The sequence below is a fragment of the Corythoichthys intestinalis genome, chromosome 14 (assembly GCF_030265065.1).
Source record: "Corythoichthys intestinalis isolate RoL2023-P3 chromosome 14, ASM3026506v1, whole genome shotgun sequence".
NCBI classification, from domain to species: domain Eukaryota; kingdom Metazoa; phylum Chordata; class Actinopteri; order Syngnathiformes; family Syngnathidae; genus Corythoichthys; species Corythoichthys intestinalis.
In genome coordinates this window covers 25,228,416-25,247,603 of record NC_080408.1, presented here as the reverse complement: position 1 = coordinate 25,247,603, position 19,188 = coordinate 25,228,416, and the positions used below count along the sequence as shown (strand labels likewise).

Sequence of the window (19,188 nt, the reverse complement as noted above, 5' to 3'; positions counted from 1 at the left end):
TTGTTGTGTTTTTCGGAGTTTTGTCACCCTTTGCTGGTGCTTGGGTACGACTGATTTTATAGGCTTCAGCACCCATGAGCACTGTGTAAGTAATTATTGGCATCAACAATGGCGTGCTACAAATTTATTTTTTGATTGAAAATTTTACAAATTTTATTAAAACGAAAACATTAAGAGGGGTTTTAATATAAAATTTCTATAACTTGTACTAACATTTATCTTAAGAACTACAAGTCTTTCTATCCATGGATCGCTTTAACAATGTTAATAATGGTAAAGCCATCTTGTTGATTTATTCTTATAATAAACAAATACAGTACTTATGTACCGTATGTTGAATGTATATATCCATCTTGTGTCTCATTTTTCCATTCCAACAATAATTTACAGAAAAATATGGCATATTTTATAGATGGTTTGAATTGCGATTAATTGCGATTAATTACGATTAATTAATTTTTAAGCTGTAATTAACTCGATTAAAAATTTTAATCGTTTGACACCCCTAATATATATGTGTGTGTGTGTGTGTATATATATATATATATATATATATATATATATATATATATATATATATATATATATATATATATATATAAATCACTCCCATTGATAAAAGCAAGAAGTTTGACTAAGTAACCCTGATAAGGCATACCTGTCAATTGAAAACAATTTCAGGTGACTACCTCTTGAAGCTCATCGAGTGTACTGCCAAAAGTGTGCAAAAATGTAATCGGAGCAAAGGGTGGCTACTCTGAAGATACTAGAATATAAAACAGGTTTTTAATTATTTCACCTTTTTTGCCAAGTACATAATTACAATGTTAATAGTCATGAAGATAAAGAAATTTGCGCAAATGGGAAAGTGTGTCCAAACTCTTGGACTGTACTGTATATAATGAAATACACAGCTTCAGTGAACAAATATATGTTTTGTCTTCTTTTGTCCCTCTCAAACAGCAGTAAGATCCCGTCACCCAAGGATGGAGCAGTCACTCCCGGAACTCCCAAGGTGAGATGAGCACTGGTATATACTGTATGTTTTAAAAACATATAACATGTGCGACATTTTCCCCAAAAAGGAAAAATAAAGTAGATACTGCAACCAGTTGTCAAAAACAGGTCAGTAGGTAAAGCGTTAAAAAAAAAAAGTGCAATGATTTATAGCCAGATCTGATGAATGAAATTAACAGATGGTTGTCATAGCATATTTGTTCTGAGTATTTGTAATTATTATTATTATTATTATTTTGTATAGATAAAGCTTAGTATTTAGTAACTATTTACTTTTATCATTTTCACTGTCCTCTGCTGTACTGCATAAAGCCATCAAACTTTCCTGTCCATTCAACTCACCCAACCACACAACTTGTTGTCTGTTTTTATTTGTTTATCATTACCTGCAAATAAGCAAACACCTCTGTCTTTTTTTTTTCTTCAGTAATATAGGCAACTCTTGTTTGACTTAGGTCTGTGAAAAAACAAACAAGTTAGACAAAAGATGGTTTACAGTTAAAATTCACATGAAATGCATCGGAATGGAACCTAAGAGGCCCCTTAAAATTTTATGAACAATTTTCATTACACCATGCTACGTTTGGTGCTGACCCACTCTTGGAACAGTACTCACATAAGTGTGGGTGGATTTGGATTTGTGAGTAGCAGGCAGAGGAAAGGGGCTGAGGACCGTGACAATGCATTTCCTTGTTTTTATTTAGTATTCAGCAGCAGGCCATAGAGAGTGGAGAGGGCCAATGTGGTGCATATGTCGCTATCACCTCCGTGGCATACGTCACCAACCAGTACTAGGAAATTAGCTACATACAAAGCCATGACGGTTTGGAGATAACAGCGATAAAAGAGAAGAGAAAAGAGGAATCACTCCATTCAGCTTGAAACAAACAACACTCAGTTGCTGAGAACCATGCTTACAGAGAAGCTTCTTCTTGTTGACTCTCTGGATTATCGGTAGGCTACATTCCATTGAAAGACCCTCTTTAAGGAGAATATTGTTAATGTCATTCTCACATAAAAAACAACAGCATAGTTTCATAACACCAAAGTTTAATGTTTACGGACTTGGCTAAAACATATAATAAGACTTTGAACATTACACACACACATTAGCATAAACTTTCTGTTCATCATGAACAATTTACCACGTCCTGCAACACTGAAAATTGGTAATTTTTCACACATTATTAGATTACTTCTATCGAGCATTGAGGCCTCTGCTTTACCCCTTTTCACTTGATTAATAGAAGACTCTAAATATAGATATTTCACATATACTGGCACACATCAAAGCAAAAGCACTCCTACTAGTGAAAATGGAGATTGTTGGTCTTTTCTTGACATAATTCTTACGTTTTTTTTTGTTTTTTTTTTGTCATGAACTTGAGGAATTCCGTAGATTATCTTTGTCAGAGTACTAGTTAATCAGAGGATCTTTGTGTGTGAGTGGGTGGGTGTGCAAGGTAGATTTATTAGATTCCCAGGGTCAGACAGTTATACCTGACCTTTTTAAATCTTTATCCAACCTCTCCTGGTTTTATCTATGTCTTTTCTTTTCAGTCTTCCCTTTCTTGACTCCTCTTAACGTCTCATAAACATTAACTCTCATCAGTCCAAGGCAATTTATAGACGGAGGCAGATTGGTTACAGTCATTATCAATGACGTGTCAATCCAAGCATCTGAGTCCAGAGCTGTCCTGAAGTTTTGCAAGGGCAAAAATTCCTATTTCTATTTCAGAATCCTGTTTAAAATTTAAAATGACTCTGATAATAATGTGTCCTTCATGCAGTAGCTTTTAATGTGGTCACTTGTCCAATCTTCAAACCTGGAACGTGATTGTTGGCCTACTATTCTCTGTCTGATGTGCCAGAGAACACACAAACCACTAATAAATGTTATAATTGTACAAGTACGTATATTTACAGTATAAAATAAAATACACATGCATATACAGTCTATAGATAGGATCCAAAGCAAATATTGAAAACAGATCAACAGAATTTGTTGATTCTTTCATTAAGATGTACCCTTCATGAAAAAGAATTTTTGCTGTGAGATTACTTCCCTTGTTTTACATATGATACTGGTTATTTTTTAGTGTACTGTGCATTGTTGTCTATATTGACAAAACTAATATGACGTGATATTTTTCTTTAATTTTCTCTCCCTGTCTAGTCAATGCTTTTATCAGTGCACATCAAGCGTGAGGGAGAGTCTCCCGTGGTCTCGCCGTTGTCATCTGAAGACGCCCACCACTCGGACAGATACCAGGTCACACACGGAAGAAAACACAAACACGCACAATGTTCTGTAGTACACGTTACTATAGTATAGGTACTGTATCATTGAAAAATTGCATTTGCACACAAGATATCACTAAAAAATGTCAATTCTATAACTTCCAGATTCTAAATATACATTGAGTGTGTCATGTACAAAACTCTAATGATGAAAAAACTAAAGTTTAAGTTTATTAACGAGGAATTTGACCCTGGCATGTTTTTTATGGATACACAGTATAACATGTTATAGCCATAAATATGTATCTTTGTTGTTGTTGTTGTTGGAATGGCTGTTTTATAAATGTGTGTTATCTTTTATTTTCACCCTGACTAGTTTATCTTAGTGCTTATCAAACGTGGTTTGGTTCATTTTAAAGGCAGAGATGTATCTTTAGGTTAAGTGGGTTTCCCCTCCACACCATAAAATAAGAACTACTAAGTCCCCGCTGGCGTAACATCCATACGTTCTAGATGACACAGCTCATAGAGTAGATTTTCTCATTAAGTGAAACTGCTGAAATCACCTTATATCGTACATATGATTACGTCAGTGGACACCCTGAAAATAAAGCATAATGGCAGTTTGCAACTTTCTCCTGCTGTCTATCTGCCTCAACTCCCCTGCCCTCCAAAATAAGTGTTTGTTATGGTGGTAAGGAGTCTCAAAGGAGAAGGATGGGGAGGTTGTCAGTTGTTGTTGATGGACGACGGTCTGATGGTCTGAGGACTGAGCTCCTGCTTCCTGTTCCACTGTCAGAGAAAGGGCATCCAGTGCGTGATTGAGGATGCTTTCGTCAGCACATACATTTGTTTGGACTTTAAGACCTTTGATATTCAATTTGAGTTTACCTGACGTGCATATTTGGCTTCCGTCAGCTAAGGACCATCATACTCATTTTACTGAGCCGGTATTTGAAACCCAACTTGAACATGGCTTATGTATATTACTCCAGTTTGCACTTTTCACATTTCACTTGAATGAACTTTGTAGCACAACGGCATTTCAGTTTTATTATAAAACTTCAGCAGGACATCTGAACTAATGCATTATCACACTATCATCAATCTACCCAAACCTAGACTGTATTTCAAAAAGTTAGGGGTGTGTTGTTTTTTCTATGAAGAGAAGTTCTCAGCATTATGTCCGATAAATGCATGCGTCCCTGGGGGGCAACGTTTTTTTTTTTTTTTTTTTAAGTAATAGCTTTCAAATTGCTCTGGACAAGCTACTTTAAGTAACAAAGGTAACTTGTTTAATGAGTTTTACAGTACAGGTCTATTTGTATTTAGAATTGCATGTCTTATGCTATAAGCAGAATTAAGGAGGAAACACCTCGGGGACATGAAACAAGACCCGGGGCAACTTCAATGTTGTCTTCTGCGTTCATTTCAAAATCTCAAACTGCAGACATGTCCCTTACTATGCCATCTTTGCATGACTATTATATTACAGTGTGTCCCCCCAAAAATTGACATCATTTTAAAAGCAGTTATCTCCAGCACTAAATTCAACAGTTTAGGCCAGGGTTCACTAAATCCGGACCTCGGTGCCACTTTTCCTGTCGTGTTTTCCACGTCTCTCTCCCCTAACACACCTGAATCAAATGATAATGTCATCAGCAACCTCTCCAGAAGCCTGATAATGATCCTGATTATTTTGATTCAGGTGTGTTGGAGGAGGGAGACATGGAAAACACGACAGGAAAAGTGGCACTGAGGTCCAGATTTAGTGAACCCTGGTTTAGGCGTTGAATATTATACATTTACTATGGGGCACATTTCATCAGTATCCCTGCGATTGGCTGTCAATTCAGGGTGCATCCTGCCTACTGCCCATAGTTAGCTGACCCTCATGAGGATGCGTGACACAGAAAATGAATTAATGAATATTTATTTGTTTGTTTGTTTATTTTGTCTTTGATAGAGAACAGCATGATTCAATCTGAAATATATATGATATTTTAATGCTGACAATGTTCTTTCAACAAAGATGATCAAAATTATTGGCTTGGGAAATTGTCTTAATTTTCTGTGGAACTCCGTGTATATGCACGTGCCTGTATGTACATGTGCCTATTGTCAATAAGGTGGGCTCTGTGGCAATCCTAATAAGGGTTTAGTAATGACTGGATGAATTGTAGGCAAAGTTAAATCAGTTTCAAAGCATTCAAAAAATAATACATGTGTCAACATTTAAAAAAAAAAAATCAAGCGAAGGCCATACAAGCTGTCATCAAGTATAATGTTATATATTGAATTGTTTATTTGTCTGCTAGTTGATCAAAGTAATGAAATAGCTGAACATGGCAGTCACCGGACCAACGCGAAATGAATTTCTCTGGCTCCCTCTGGTGGTTAAAATTTAGAGGAACCTTGATTCTCCATACTTCCGTCTGCTACAGTCACGTGATCATAACAGCTAACATGGCGTAGTGTGTGGCTTACAGTCGGCAGAATGAGCGGCAGTTTCAATCCTTTCCAATCCGTTTTAAAATATCGACGCCGCAAAATGTTGATCCTCGTGTGCTGAGTCTAGAAGTACGCTCGTGCTGGTACTGTACTTAGTTTTGCGGCTGTTCAAACAGCTGTGTGGAGAGCCCTGTTGGAATGGAGGATGTGGAAAACAAGCTAGAAGTAGGTTTTAGACTTGCTTAACCATTTAGTATCCATTGCAATCTCGTTTCCCACAGCCACATTTGTACATGGCAATTCATTCAAATGTTTCTTGATAATCTAATGTATATTTTGTTGTATTGTCTCCTCTGTTTGCAGACATTTTTACGAGTTCGCGCTAACAGACAAACACGGCTGAATGGTATGTAAACAATTAGCTTTCATCCTTTCACTGCCTCTTATTATTGTATTATTACTTTTAAATTAAATCATCTCACATAGTACTGTAATTTAAACTTTATCATACTATTTCCTAGACCTTTAATTTTTTAAATTGAAAGACAGCTGATTTAATTTACACTACCTGTTTTGTAGGCTGGATTTACATTGCAGTTTTCCTATTGTTATTTAATACCCATTCCCAATTTGTTCATTCAGTTTACATCCGAGTGACACTGTTAATATTGACTGAGCACATGAAACAACTCACGTGCACAATGCCCAAATTCCAAGTGCAGAAGTGAGTAACAAAGAATGTTATTCTAAGTGCTGTTTTGTGCAGATTTTGATGACATCATGCACACATTGATGGCCTATATTCAAACTCATTTGACTCTTTTGTCATGTAAAAAATAATTGTATCTACATTTTAATACTGCCTGGTACTTAATTTACTTGCAGTGTAAATCCAGCCTGAGATTGTGATTGTCACTGTGAGTACTTAATTTGCAAAAAAATGGTTCCCAGAACAAATAAAAGTCAGCCAAGGATCCCAGTGTTCCACTAAAAACATCATGCTTTCATCTTTTCATCAAAAAAGCAGTACAGAAATGCTACATTTATAAGTATCAATTTAACATACACATGTTTATCATAGGACTGTATTTGTTTATTGATCGCTTGGTAGATCTGATTGGATTTAATTTGAATATTTAATATTAAAATTTGAATTCTTCACTCTGATTGGTCATCTTTGGAGTGGGTGTCAATTGAAGTCAGACTTATGCCTGACCCAGACTACACAATTTTTTTGGTCATTCCTGAATTTCCTGCTGATCGCAGTGTTAGATTACACAACGCCAGTGTTGTTAATAACGGCTTTTCTAACGGCATTATTTTTTTCAGTAGTGAGTAATCTAATGACTCTTGACATCTATGCAACGCTATTACCATTACTGAGGATGTGAAGGGCTGCATTGCTAAAATTTGGTGGAATGAAGTGCAAGTTGCCTAATTTTGTCACAGCTGCCAGGGAGAGAACAGAGTGGGAGGCGGGAAAGGGGTGGTGACGCCGTTGCAAACATGACGATGATTGGCGAGGTAGCTCAGAGCGTTAGCATAGCATTCATGTTCTCGTTAAAGGCAAAGGCAAATTTATTTATAAAGCACAATTCAACACAAGGCAATTCAAAGTGCTTTACATGACATGAAGATCATAAAAATCACATTAACTCAATAGAACGTAAAAACAAATACAATTGAAACAGGAAATAGAATTATACATAAAAATAGCATTTAATCACGAATAGAAAAAAAAAAAAAAAAAAAAAACGTCATTATTAGCATTATCATTTACCAAGACGAGCGTCATCTTTAACGCTCGGTCAACCCCCCAAATAGTTCTTCTTGTAGACAACGGGTGCCCAAGTCCGGTCCTCTAGAGCCCTACCCCGCTTGTTTTCCATGTCTCCCTCCTCCAACTCACCTGAATCAAATAATCAGGACCATTATCAGGCTCTTGCAGAGCTTGCTGATGAGCTGATCATTTGATTTAGGTGTGTTAAAGAAGGGAGACATGGAAAACAAGCTGGATAGGTGCTCTCAAGGAGAGCGTTGGGCACCCCTGTTGTAGACGCTACAAGATAATATATAATTTTTTTTTTGTATTACCAAAAAGTCACTTGCCCTAAACTTTTCTTGAATGATGTATCCATGAAGCGTGTGAGATGTTTTTTTTTTTTTTTTTTTTTTTTTTTTTGTCTAATCAAAACAACTAGAGCTAAAACAGGAGAGGCAGGAGATTCAGAGCCTCACCGGCATATTGAAAGATATACTGTATCTACAGTGGGGCAAATAAGTATTTAGTCTACCACTAATTGTGCAGGTCCTCCCACTTGAAAATATTAGAGAGGCCTGTAATTGTCAACATGGGTAAACCTCAACCATGAGAGACAGAATGTGAGGACCCCCCCCCCCCCCCGCCCCCCCCCCAGAAAATCACATTGTTTGATTTTTAAGGAATTTATTAGCAAATCATTGTGGAAAATAAGTATTTGGTCAATACCAATAGTTCATCTCAGTACTTTGTTATGTAACCTTTGTTGGCAATAAAGGAGGCCAAACGTTTTCTGTAACTCTTCACAAGCTTTTCACACAGTGTTGCTGGTATTTTGGCCCATTCCTCCATGCAGGTATCCTCTAGAGCAGTGATGTTTTGGGGCTGTCGTTGGCAACACAGACTTTCAACTCCTCCTCACCCTGTGCCGTCAAAATTATAACAAGAACGGGGAGCAAAAATCCCAGAACCACACGGGGGGACCTAGAGAATGACCTACAGAGAGCTGGGACCACAGTAACAAAGGCTATCATTAACACAATGCTCCGCCAGGGATTCAAATCCTGCACTGCCAGACGTGTCCCCCTGCTGAAGAAAGTACACGTCCAGGCCCGTCTGCAGTTCGCTAGAGAGCATTTGGATGATCCAGAAGAGGACTGGGAGAATGCGTTATGGTCAAATGAAACCAAAATAGAACTTTTTGGTAGAAACACATGTTCTCGTGTTTGGAGGAAAAAGAAAACTGAATTGCACCATACCCACTGTGAAGCATGGGGGTGGAAACATCATGCTTTGGGGCTGTTTTTCTGCAAAGGGACCAGGACGACTGATCTGTGTAAAGGAAAGAATGATTGGGGCCATGTATCGAGATATTTTGAGTGAAAATCTCCTTCCATCAGCAAGGGCATTGAAGATGAGACGTGGCTGGGTCTTTCAACATGACAATGATCCCAAACACACAGCCAGGCCAACAAAGGAGTGGCTTCGTAAGAAGCATTTCAAGGTCCTGGAGTGGCCTAGCCAGTCTCCAGATCTCAACCCCATAGAAAATCTGTGAAGGGAGTTGACATTCCGTGTTGCCCAACGACAGCCACAAAACATCACTGCTCTAGAGGAGATCTGCATGGAGGAATGGGCCAAAATACCAGCAACAGTGTGTGAAAAGCTTGTGAAGAGTTACAGAAAACGTTTGGCCTCCGTTATTGCCAACAAAGGGTACATAACAAAGTATTGAGATGAACTTTTGGTATTGACCAAATACCTTTTTTCCACCATGATTTGCAAATAAATTCTTTAAAAATCAAACAATGTGATTTTCTGTTTTTTTCCACATTCTGTCTCTCATGGTTGAAGTTTACCCATGTTGACAATTACAGGCCTCTCTAATATTTTCAAGTGGGAGAACTTGCACAATTAGTGGTTGACTAAATACTTATGTGCCCCACTGTATATTACTGATTCTTAATTTACAGTTGTTAGATAAGTTGGTTAGTGGGTAACTTATGGGTTTGCTTGTATGACAAAGAGTTCTGTTAGGGTAAAAATGAGAGAGAAAAAATAAGGAGCTCAAAGTCTGCTCTTTCATTCTCCATCAGCCCCAGCAAAGTTCCTTTCATCTATATAAACTCCCCCAGGGGAGACACTTGCCATCAATACATGTATGCGTGTGTGTTTTGGGGGGGAAAGAGGAGGGGCTCTTATACAGGTTTCCAGTGTCTTGAAAGAAGAAGATGACAACATGAGATAAAGGGATGTAAAGTTTTTTTTTTCCACATTCTGTCTCTCATGGTTGACGTTTACCCATGTTGAATATTAAAGGCATCTCTGATATTTTCAAGTAGGAGAATTTGCACAATTAGTGGTTGACTAAATACTTATTTGCCCCACTGTATTTAAAGGGGTGTGACGATATACACAAGTCACGGTTTAGTACGTACCTCGCACGGGGGTCACGGTTCGGTCTGGGTTCAGTACAACAGGAAAAACAAAAAGGCTTTTTCTCACAGTTGAAAGTTAGTTTGTGTACCGTTACACTGGTATATAGGTGAAATTAAAAAGTTAAAAAAAAAGTGTGACATACATTTTTTGGGAATGAAAAAAATCAGTTCAATTCAATCAACTAATATAAGCATCTTTTATGTGAAGGATGTTAGGGAATGTTTAATGTAATAACATGTAGAACATGAAAAGTAGTGTCAGTTACTTTGCTGAGTAACTAACCACTCTTACAATGAGGCAAAACTGAGTTACTAACTCAATTACTTTTTGGGAGAGGTAATTTGTAACTAATTACTTTTTAAGGTAAGATTAACAACACTCCACAACATTGTGTTGCTATGTCACAGTCTGTCTTGGAACAGACTAGTTGTCACACTACAGCGAGCATGCCTAATCATCGCATACTCCTGCAAAGAATGCTGTCCAATAGTATCTTTTTATATACTGTGCTGCAGTTTTATCCCAAAATTGCCTCCTCTCCTGCCGTCTCCTCCTCTTGCCTGCCTACGTGCCTTTTTGTATGCGCTGTAGTGGTGATTCATGTCATACGCATCATCAGTGTGGAAGTCAAGCACAGTAGTTGGGCGTCAAGTGCGCTAACATAACCTTTTGGGCTGGCAGCCAACGACAAGTCGAAGTGGGGTATGGCAGCTCTGGGAAGGCCGGCCAAAGCTAACCAAGGCTCGCCTGTTTTGTTGGGCTACGATGCGGGCTGGGTACTCAAGCTGTGAACCACTGGCAGCCAATCCTGGTCCACAGCGGCACAGTACAAAGCAGCATAATAAATAAAGACTGAACAATTTTAAGGCTGTTTTTTGCTTAACTGCCAATTAAGAAATGAAGAATTTCTTATTCTTAAATGAACAATTGGTTTCATTCAATTGGTTTTCCCATGCCAGCTCAATGAAGAATTGGTTTTATTCAATTGGTTTTCCCATGCCAGCATATAAATGTGGGCTCCCTTTAAAAAGTGCATTGTCCCAATAGGTTGTTCCTTTATAAAGTAGCCATTTTTTAATGTCCATGACAATACAATAAAGATTGAAGCATCACCCTACATTATTTCCCCTCTGTTTTCATGTGGAACCAGAAATCTTTCTCGTGTTGGCCCTAACGGCTAGGAGATAGAGCAGAGATCCTTGCTGGCCATAATTAGCAGCCTTTTTCTCTATTTAACAACGCTCCACTCAATTAGCATCACTTTTTTTTCTCTCACCCCAATTTCTCCTCCGCTTCACTAATGGCATATTGCCTTTCACTGACTCACCCACTCCTAAACTCCGATCATCCTTGCCTGGGTCTCTTTTGGCCTCCCCACACCCTCGCTCGCTAAAAATTAATGTCCCTGTGTGCCATTTACAGTTAAGGAAAAACGTCTTTGATCACGATCATGGCTGTTCTGCTCGGTTAAATTTCAAATTAGCTCTGTGTGATAGGGATGGTGAAGGGTCGACACAAATGTCATTTGCGGTTGTTTTCATTTCTCCCCAAAGACAGAAATTTTAATGTACTTGTGCTAAAAAAAAAAAAAAAAAAAAAAGAGCATGTACATGGTAGAGTTGGGCACCGCCTGTCTCTTCAATGACTTAGTCTTGATTGACTTTGTATGTCAAAAAAAGTGATTATTATTGTCTCTCTGTTTTTTTACATCCAGCCCGCATAGGGAAGATGAAGAGGAGAAAGCCTGAAGATGGGGGGCAGGTATGTCCGCTGTGCAGTACCCCACTGGCTGGGAGCGAGGAGGAGATGAGTAGACATGTGGAGCAATGCCTCATCCAGGTAGTAAAATCTAGGCACCCCGCGCTCTGCCTAACCTCCAGTTGGACAGCTTGTCACTTTCTTAACTTCCTGTCGGAGTTGTCCAAGCACCTCTCTGCTGTAGACCACATAACCTCTTGTAGTTTCTGTTGCCATCGACGTCTTATTATCAAATGATGAACTTGCATATGCATCATATCGGGAAAATAAGTAATGTTTTAAGATCATTCAAAATGAGCTTTTTGTAAATAGATTAAACATTTTTCTGTGTGCTTGTATCCCTGATGAGGCTTGTGCATCTTAACATCTGGCATGCTGCTCTGGTATCACAAACAACCCAATCTTGTAGACTAGTGGAGTGATCAGCACGCTATACTTCACTTCTCAATAATTAACTTGTGGTAGATATAGACAGACTAACACCTCCTCGTTTCCAAACAGTGCAGCTTTCAACACTGTATTGTGCTGTACATAGACTTCACTATCACTTGACGGGAACGGGGGTTGGGGCCGCTCCAGAAGGGGCCTATTTTCAAAAACTTAAAATTATAATATTTTCAAAACCAAAGCCGCTAGCGAACTAAAACCAAAATATGCACCTCCTTTCGGCATATATGAGTCTCCGTGAGCAGCGGCACCAATAAATTCAAACAAAACAAAGGGGCTATAAAATTCTCAGATTTTAAGCTAGATGCACAAAATCACCAAATGCAGATATAGTCACCTATATTTTCAGGATCGTATTGTCACCTATATTTCCAGTATCAATAGCAAGTTTTTGCCTTAAATAGCGACTTAAATTGTTTTTATTAGGGCTGTCAAACGATTAAAATTTTTAATTGAGTTAATCACAGCTTAAAAATTAATGAATCGTAATTAATCGCAATTCAGACCATCTCTAAAATATGCCATATTTTTCTGTAAATTATTGTTGGAATGGAAAGATAAGACGCATATATACATTCAACATACTGTACATTAGTACTGTATTTGTGTATTTCAACAATAAATCCACAAGATGGCATTAACATTATTAACATTCTTTCTGTGAAAGGGATCCACCGATAGAAAGACTATAATTTTTACAGGATAAATGTGAGTTTGTATATTGTGACTAAATATTGCCATCTAGTGTATTTGTTGAGCTTTCAGTAAATGATACTGTAGCGACTAAACTGTTCTGCCCAAATGCATGATGGGAAGTGGTGCAACCAGGACAGTGTGTGGTGGCCGCAAATAGTATATCTTCTCTGCATAGGGACCAATACAGGGTGTTAAAACAAGAAACTCCTGTCAGTCTTCCCCACCTCACTTGCTACAATAGTTGTAGATGTTGTGAAAGAGCTGTCAAAGTTTTTACCAACTAAAAGCACGTCCCCAATGAATGCTTGTATCTGCTTTACTCACTTGATGCTGCTTTTTAGATCTGTGTATACACAAAACAGAGCCTTTATAGTCTATTTGCGGCAATGCGTGAGTGGGTTGTTCCACGCATGTGTTAATTGCGTTAAATATTTTAACGTGATTAATTAAAAAAAAAATTACCCCCCGTTAACGCGATAAGGTTGACAGCCCTAGTTTTTATGTAGTGCAGTTTTGACATAAGTTTTCAACAGCTACTAAATCACTAAATTTTCACATCAGAAACTTCATACTTGAGGAACGCATGCAGAATCATCTTAATTTTACTCAATAAAAGCAAATTTTGCATTTTTTCAAATATATAATCACAACTTACTTAGGTTGAATTCCGATGTCACTATTGTCTCAGCACGTCTTGCCGACTATCTGGCCCTAGTCGTTTTTAGATTGATATGTTACATAAAATAAAACACTTAAAAGCCAAATTTTTTATATGGATGTAGAAATGTCTAAATTACTGGTTTCTTGCCAAAAAACGGGCAGTTGGCCGAATATTACCTAATTATTTTAATGTAAAGTTAAGCTATTGTGTATGGATACAAAATCCACCATGGTGGTCATCGCAACTTGGTTAAAGGTAAAAAACTGGGCAGTTATCATTCATTTTACATAAATATTTCAAGCTAAAGTTATGCAAATTTTTTCCATTCATTCCATTGTTTTTGCAATGTTTCAAATGCATGCATGGTGCTATTTTATCTAATAATGACCTTGAATCCTCGACTAAATCAGCCTCGAGACACTCCTGCCTGCTTTTATGCACTAAAACTTTCGTCCTGTTTCCGTTCCCACCTGAATCCGGCGTTAGAACGCAGCGTGTGTTTGGGTTTATCACAGTGAACGCTGTCGCGATGCTCTGGCTGGCCCGGCCCCCTACAGGAAGTCTTAGCACAATGTCTGTAGGAGCTGTCTTGTCAACTGATAGTGAAGTCTGTGTTCTGTACTCCATGCATATGAATCATACACATCATGTGCTGACTTCCTAATATTAACCAACTGGCATATCTTCTATATATTTCCAATACCCAGCTATTTGCTAAACATTATTTTTCAGCTTACAGGCATTCAAGTTACATTTTACATTGATTTAATTAATGGGTGGCTTTACCTACAATTGGCATTGCAACTTATGTTCAGTTAATGAAATATAAACAAATATGAATGTTTTCAAAGTGTGTAGTTTTTTTCTCCCCTCTAATCAGTTAAATGTTGAAATTGTTACCAGTTAGGTTCTGATTACAAACCAATAATTAAAAAAGAAAACATTTTGTAAAACTTTTTATTATTATTTATTATTTATTATTATTTTGTTACAATATCTTTACTTTTGGCGTCATTAACATGTTCCCATGTGTGTGTCAGCGTGAGGGTGTACTAGGTGATGACGATTCTGTGGACATGGATGGTGACAGTGGACGTGGCTTTGAGGAGTATGAGTGGGCAGGACAGAAGCGGATCAGAGCTACTGCACTTCTGGAAGGAGGCTTCAGAGGTATTGACGTCTTATTCTTATTAAAATAAAAAATATACCGTTGGTACTGTACCTCCACATACAAATTTAATTCGTTCCAGGATCTGGTTTGTAAGTCGAAATGGTCGTATGTTGAGTGGGATTTTCCCATATATGTACATTATTATTTGATTAATTCGTTCCACAGCCCAAAAACCTATGCTAAATCCTTAATTAATACTGCAGGTACAATTACTAATAGCAATTACATATGGCAGAAAAAGCTCAGGTGACTTGGATTTCCGCTCTGAGACCACCAATTAGGCCAAATTTCAAAATTGTCCGATATGCATGTGTGATACATCATTGGAAAGCTTAAAATCTCCATTTTCTGGGGGGGAAAAATTCAACAGGAGGGCATTTATAAAAAAAATGTTTTTTCAACAGCAAAACCTTATCTGGAGGCGAGAGCACGCAAGAGCAGAATTACAGACGCCATGACTTTAACAAAATAATATCGCGTACTTTCCTTGTTTCGATCCAAAAACTCCATGTAGCATGTATCACTGAGTGTCAAGACATAGTTGTGAATGGCCACAGCTGGGTTTTTTGGGGAATTTTATGGGTGAAACATAGCAATATAACAACGGTCGTGATACAGAAATCGCAGACATCAAGGAGAGGTCGAGATATTTTTTTTTCTCATATATTTACCCCTTTAAACATTTTTTTTTTTTCTTTGTTTGGATCGATTATTTATCATCTAAAATATCGGGGAAAATGCGACAGTAACAAAAAAAATACAATTAAGTGAAAATAAAATGCATAGGCAAGAAATTTGAGCTGATGAAACATTTAGGGAGCAAGCTTAGTGGTTGTAGGTCATTTAAAAAACTGCTTTTTCTTTTGCCCACAATTTTCTTTGACTTGAATCTAGAGCTGAAACGAATACTCGAGCAACTCGAGTAACTCGAGTTTAAAAACTGATCCGAGTAATTTTATTCACCTCGAGTATTCGTTTATTTTGACAGCTCTAAGCATCACGTTTTGCTCGGACTACTTTTAATGCGGGACAACGCGCTGATGTCACGTGCGTAGAGGAAGAAGCAAAAAAAAAAAACTTACTGCAGCAGACAGCCGCTACAAACGACTCCGACGTTGCAAAATACTAGCCTGCACATGCTACGTTAGTTGCAGTTAGCTCTGATGAGTCTCATAGAGATCACATGTATGTTGAACTAGATGCACAATGACAGACTAGGCCGCGTCTGGGCAGCGTTAGCAAACAGCCGCCATCTTAAAGCAGTAGAGCGCTAAGCGCTAACAAAGAGCGCTAAGCGCTAATATATAAGATTAACGTTACTGTCACTACTAGCTCACGTTACGTTAGCCCTGCGGAGGGCTAGGTTTCTATTAATTAAGACCACTTTCGATGCGTGGCTAACGTGTCTTACATACAGGCTTTAACATAACATAGCGTTGTGGAGTGATGAGGGTGTCAAATAAAAACTCAATAATGCTAACTATCAGTTTTAGCTCAGTAGTCATTGATAAAACACCAAGTAGCACTAGTCCCTAATGTGCTCCAATACAGCCTGTATCATACATTTATTTTGAACACTGCAAAAATTCAAAATCCTATCAGGACTTACAGTTTAGACTAACTTAAAACTTTACTAGAACTTAAAAATGGCTTGACACAAATAAAAATTCAATTGAAAAACGTGGGAAAAAATCGTAACTTTTAAGCGATGTGTGTTATCAAGCGTAAAGGCATTTTTAGGTGTGTGTGTGTATATATATATATATATATATATATATATATATAATATATATAGTGAATTAGTCTTTTTTTTAATTCTAGTTACATCTGAGATGCAATTGTTGGCTGTTTTCAACAATACACATCAAAAATAAAGACATTGATTGACTGAAAATGATAAAATGTCTTGTTTTCTCATGTATATCTATAATTGCTCTTCACCTAAAAATATATTTGTTTTATCCGATTACTCGATTAATCGATAGAATTTTCAGTCGATTACTCGATTACTAAAATATTCGATAGCTGCAGCCCTACTTGAATCCTATCGTGGCAGGCTGCCATCTTAACTTATTAGCCAATCGGAAAATTTTCAGGTACACACAAGTACCTGCAGCAACTAGTTAAAAATTTGGTTGAGAACTGAAGTCATGTACATCATAATGTGCAAAATACAACAGTTGTACGAATTCAGTCATTTTCGTCAAAAATTGAAATGGCCCCAGTTGCAGCTAGTTGAAAAATAGGGTAATAATAATAATCATACATTTTAAATACATATAAATAATAATACATTTTAAATTCATATAATTTTAAAAGAAAATTGAGAAGTTAAGACATTAAAATAAACTAATACATTTTTAAACTATAGATTTTTTTGACCCTGCCTTTTTTCCTTTTTTTTTTTTTTTTTTTTTTTTTTTTTTTTTTTTTAAACCCTGCCTCTTAAAAGAATCAGAATCGATAATCGTTCGGAACCGGAATCGAAACATTGAACCGGAATCGTTCAATTTCAAATGATGCCCAACCCTAGAGATTATTACTGGAGATTCAGAAAAATCAAGCTTTGAAAAGGACTGGACATTCATTGAGAATGTTTAAATTCATGGATGACATTCAACATCACCAAGAACCCGATTTAACTTGTAAATCAGTGTGTTAATTCAAAACCCCCTAAAAGTTGTGATTTTATTATAGGAGTGGGAACCTCAGGGCACCTCACGATACGATACGATTCGCGATACAAGGCTCACGATAACGATTATCTCACGATATCACGATACAGCGTTTATCGATATACTGGTCAGAAATTTGATACATGATATTCTACAATACAACTGTTGAAACGGAAAAAAAAAAAAAAAAAAGATATTTCAAAATAGAAAAAATACTGTACTGTCAAGTCATTTATTGAACAGTGACACCTTTTTTGTGCAACATTGCTGTAAAATATACATCTACTGCAAATTGTGTACCTGCACATATAGATGAAACACACCACAACCACTGATATATCTCTTAGAGAGATCATGATGAATGGCACCCTTAATTTCTTCAAAGTTTTAAATCTTTTAAAAAATAATTAACAGAGCTGTAGGTGTCTGTCAGCAGTTGAGCTTGGAGTTGGGCAATGATAAAATTGGTGGGTCTTTTCTTCGTATATGACCTTTGTTGCCAAAAGCATTGGTTTGAGCACTTCCCCAATCTGCTTCAGTATTTGAGATGTCGCACTCGGTCAGTCGCATTCTTCCTCACCTTAAAAACAAAATAAAACAAAAAATATTAGCTACTTAATAGCTTTTGAGTTTAAATCCTGATTTTTTGTTGTTGTGTTGAAAGTATTGAGTGAATTAAAAAATATGAATGTATAGAAATTAAAAATGCAATAATTACCTATTTTTAATATGTAGGCTACATTAATTATCATGCACATCACCTTATATATCTTGGAAGCTATTCAAACCAAACTCCACACAAACTCCGGTGTCCTCTACGTCACCAGCTGCCAGTGAACCTTATTTTTCTTAGACAATTCTTGCATACAGCAAAGTCCTTGTTCACTTTACTTCCTTTCTTGTTGGTGTAAAATCTAAAGTTTGTCCACATGTGTGATTTGTAGCAATATTTTCTCACTTTTTCCTCCACCGTTCTCACGGAGCTTTTTTATTTTTTTCAACCCACTTGGAGCTTCGTCTCTTCTTCTCTAGACGACTTGTGCGCACTTTACCTTCACCGCCACTCATGAGCTCCCCTAGTGGGCCGCCAAGGAATTGCTCAACAAACATTGAGCAGTTTACAGCATTCATACTCCATTGTATGGCCAATATGTCAACTAAAAGTATTGATACTTGGCGGGAGCATATCAATAACAAATCGGGTTGCAAAATATCGCGATATATCGCTGTATCGAGATATTGTCACACTCTTATTTTATTATTGAACCTGGTCACGTTTTCATTTTGCGTTTCTTGCTGCTCGCACCCTTTTCTTCTTCTTTCAGATTGACTCTTAACATACAGCTCGCCTGTCTCATACCCATGCAGGCAGACAAGACAATTCAATGAAAAACCTCAACTAAATCTTAAAGAGCATCACAAGGTTTAGCAGGTGGCTCTCCTGTCTGTCCTTCCCTCTGTCCGTACGTCCATTCATCTCTCCCAGTTCTCCATCTGTTTGCTCTCTTGAGCATCAGTAAAGGAGCAGACCCTGGACCCTTCTGCTACACTCTTAATAGGGCACCTTGTGATGTGCCACAGATAACTGATGTGGCCTGGGGAGACTAACTTGAAAAGGGTGGACACAAGCACACATACACTTGCAGCACAAAGCACAGAAGGTGGATTTTGTCATGAAAGCTATGCAGTGGTTCCAAGAGACAGCACAGAATCCATAACCGTTTTGAGGAAAATGTCTGGCTATATGGATTGAGATGCTGCTTGAAGTATCCTCAGCAGGCAGAATTAAGAGAGGCCCTGTTGTTTTGACAAGCCATAACACCCTATCAACGCACAGGGAAGAAAAACACACAGAACATAGTCCTTTCAAAGT

At 37.5% G+C, this 19,188-nt stretch overlaps 1 protein-coding gene across 8 annotated transcripts in view; it reads left to right on the top strand.

The window, feature by feature from the left end:
• The window catches only part of rnf220a (ring finger protein 220a), a 234,002-nt gene that overhangs the window by 191,856 nt on the left and 22,958 nt on the right, over positions 1-19,188 (top strand). For 4 of the 8 annotated variants that reach the window (XM_057857257.1, XM_057857262.1, XM_057857260.1 and 1 more), the window contains exons 4-8: positions 964-1,015; positions 3,194-3,289; positions 6,073-6,115; positions 11,622-11,746; positions 14,510-14,639. In XM_057857257.1, coding sequence (XP_057713240.1) covers positions 964-1,015; positions 3,194-3,289; positions 6,073-6,115; positions 11,622-11,746; positions 14,510-14,639 — 446 coding nt within the window. The remainder of the gene's footprint in view (positions 1-963; positions 1,016-3,193; positions 3,290-6,072; positions 6,116-11,621; positions 11,747-14,509; positions 14,640-19,188) is intronic. The other 4 variants (XM_057857258.1, XM_057857263.1, XM_057857259.1 and 1 more) reach the window with 3 other exon arrangements.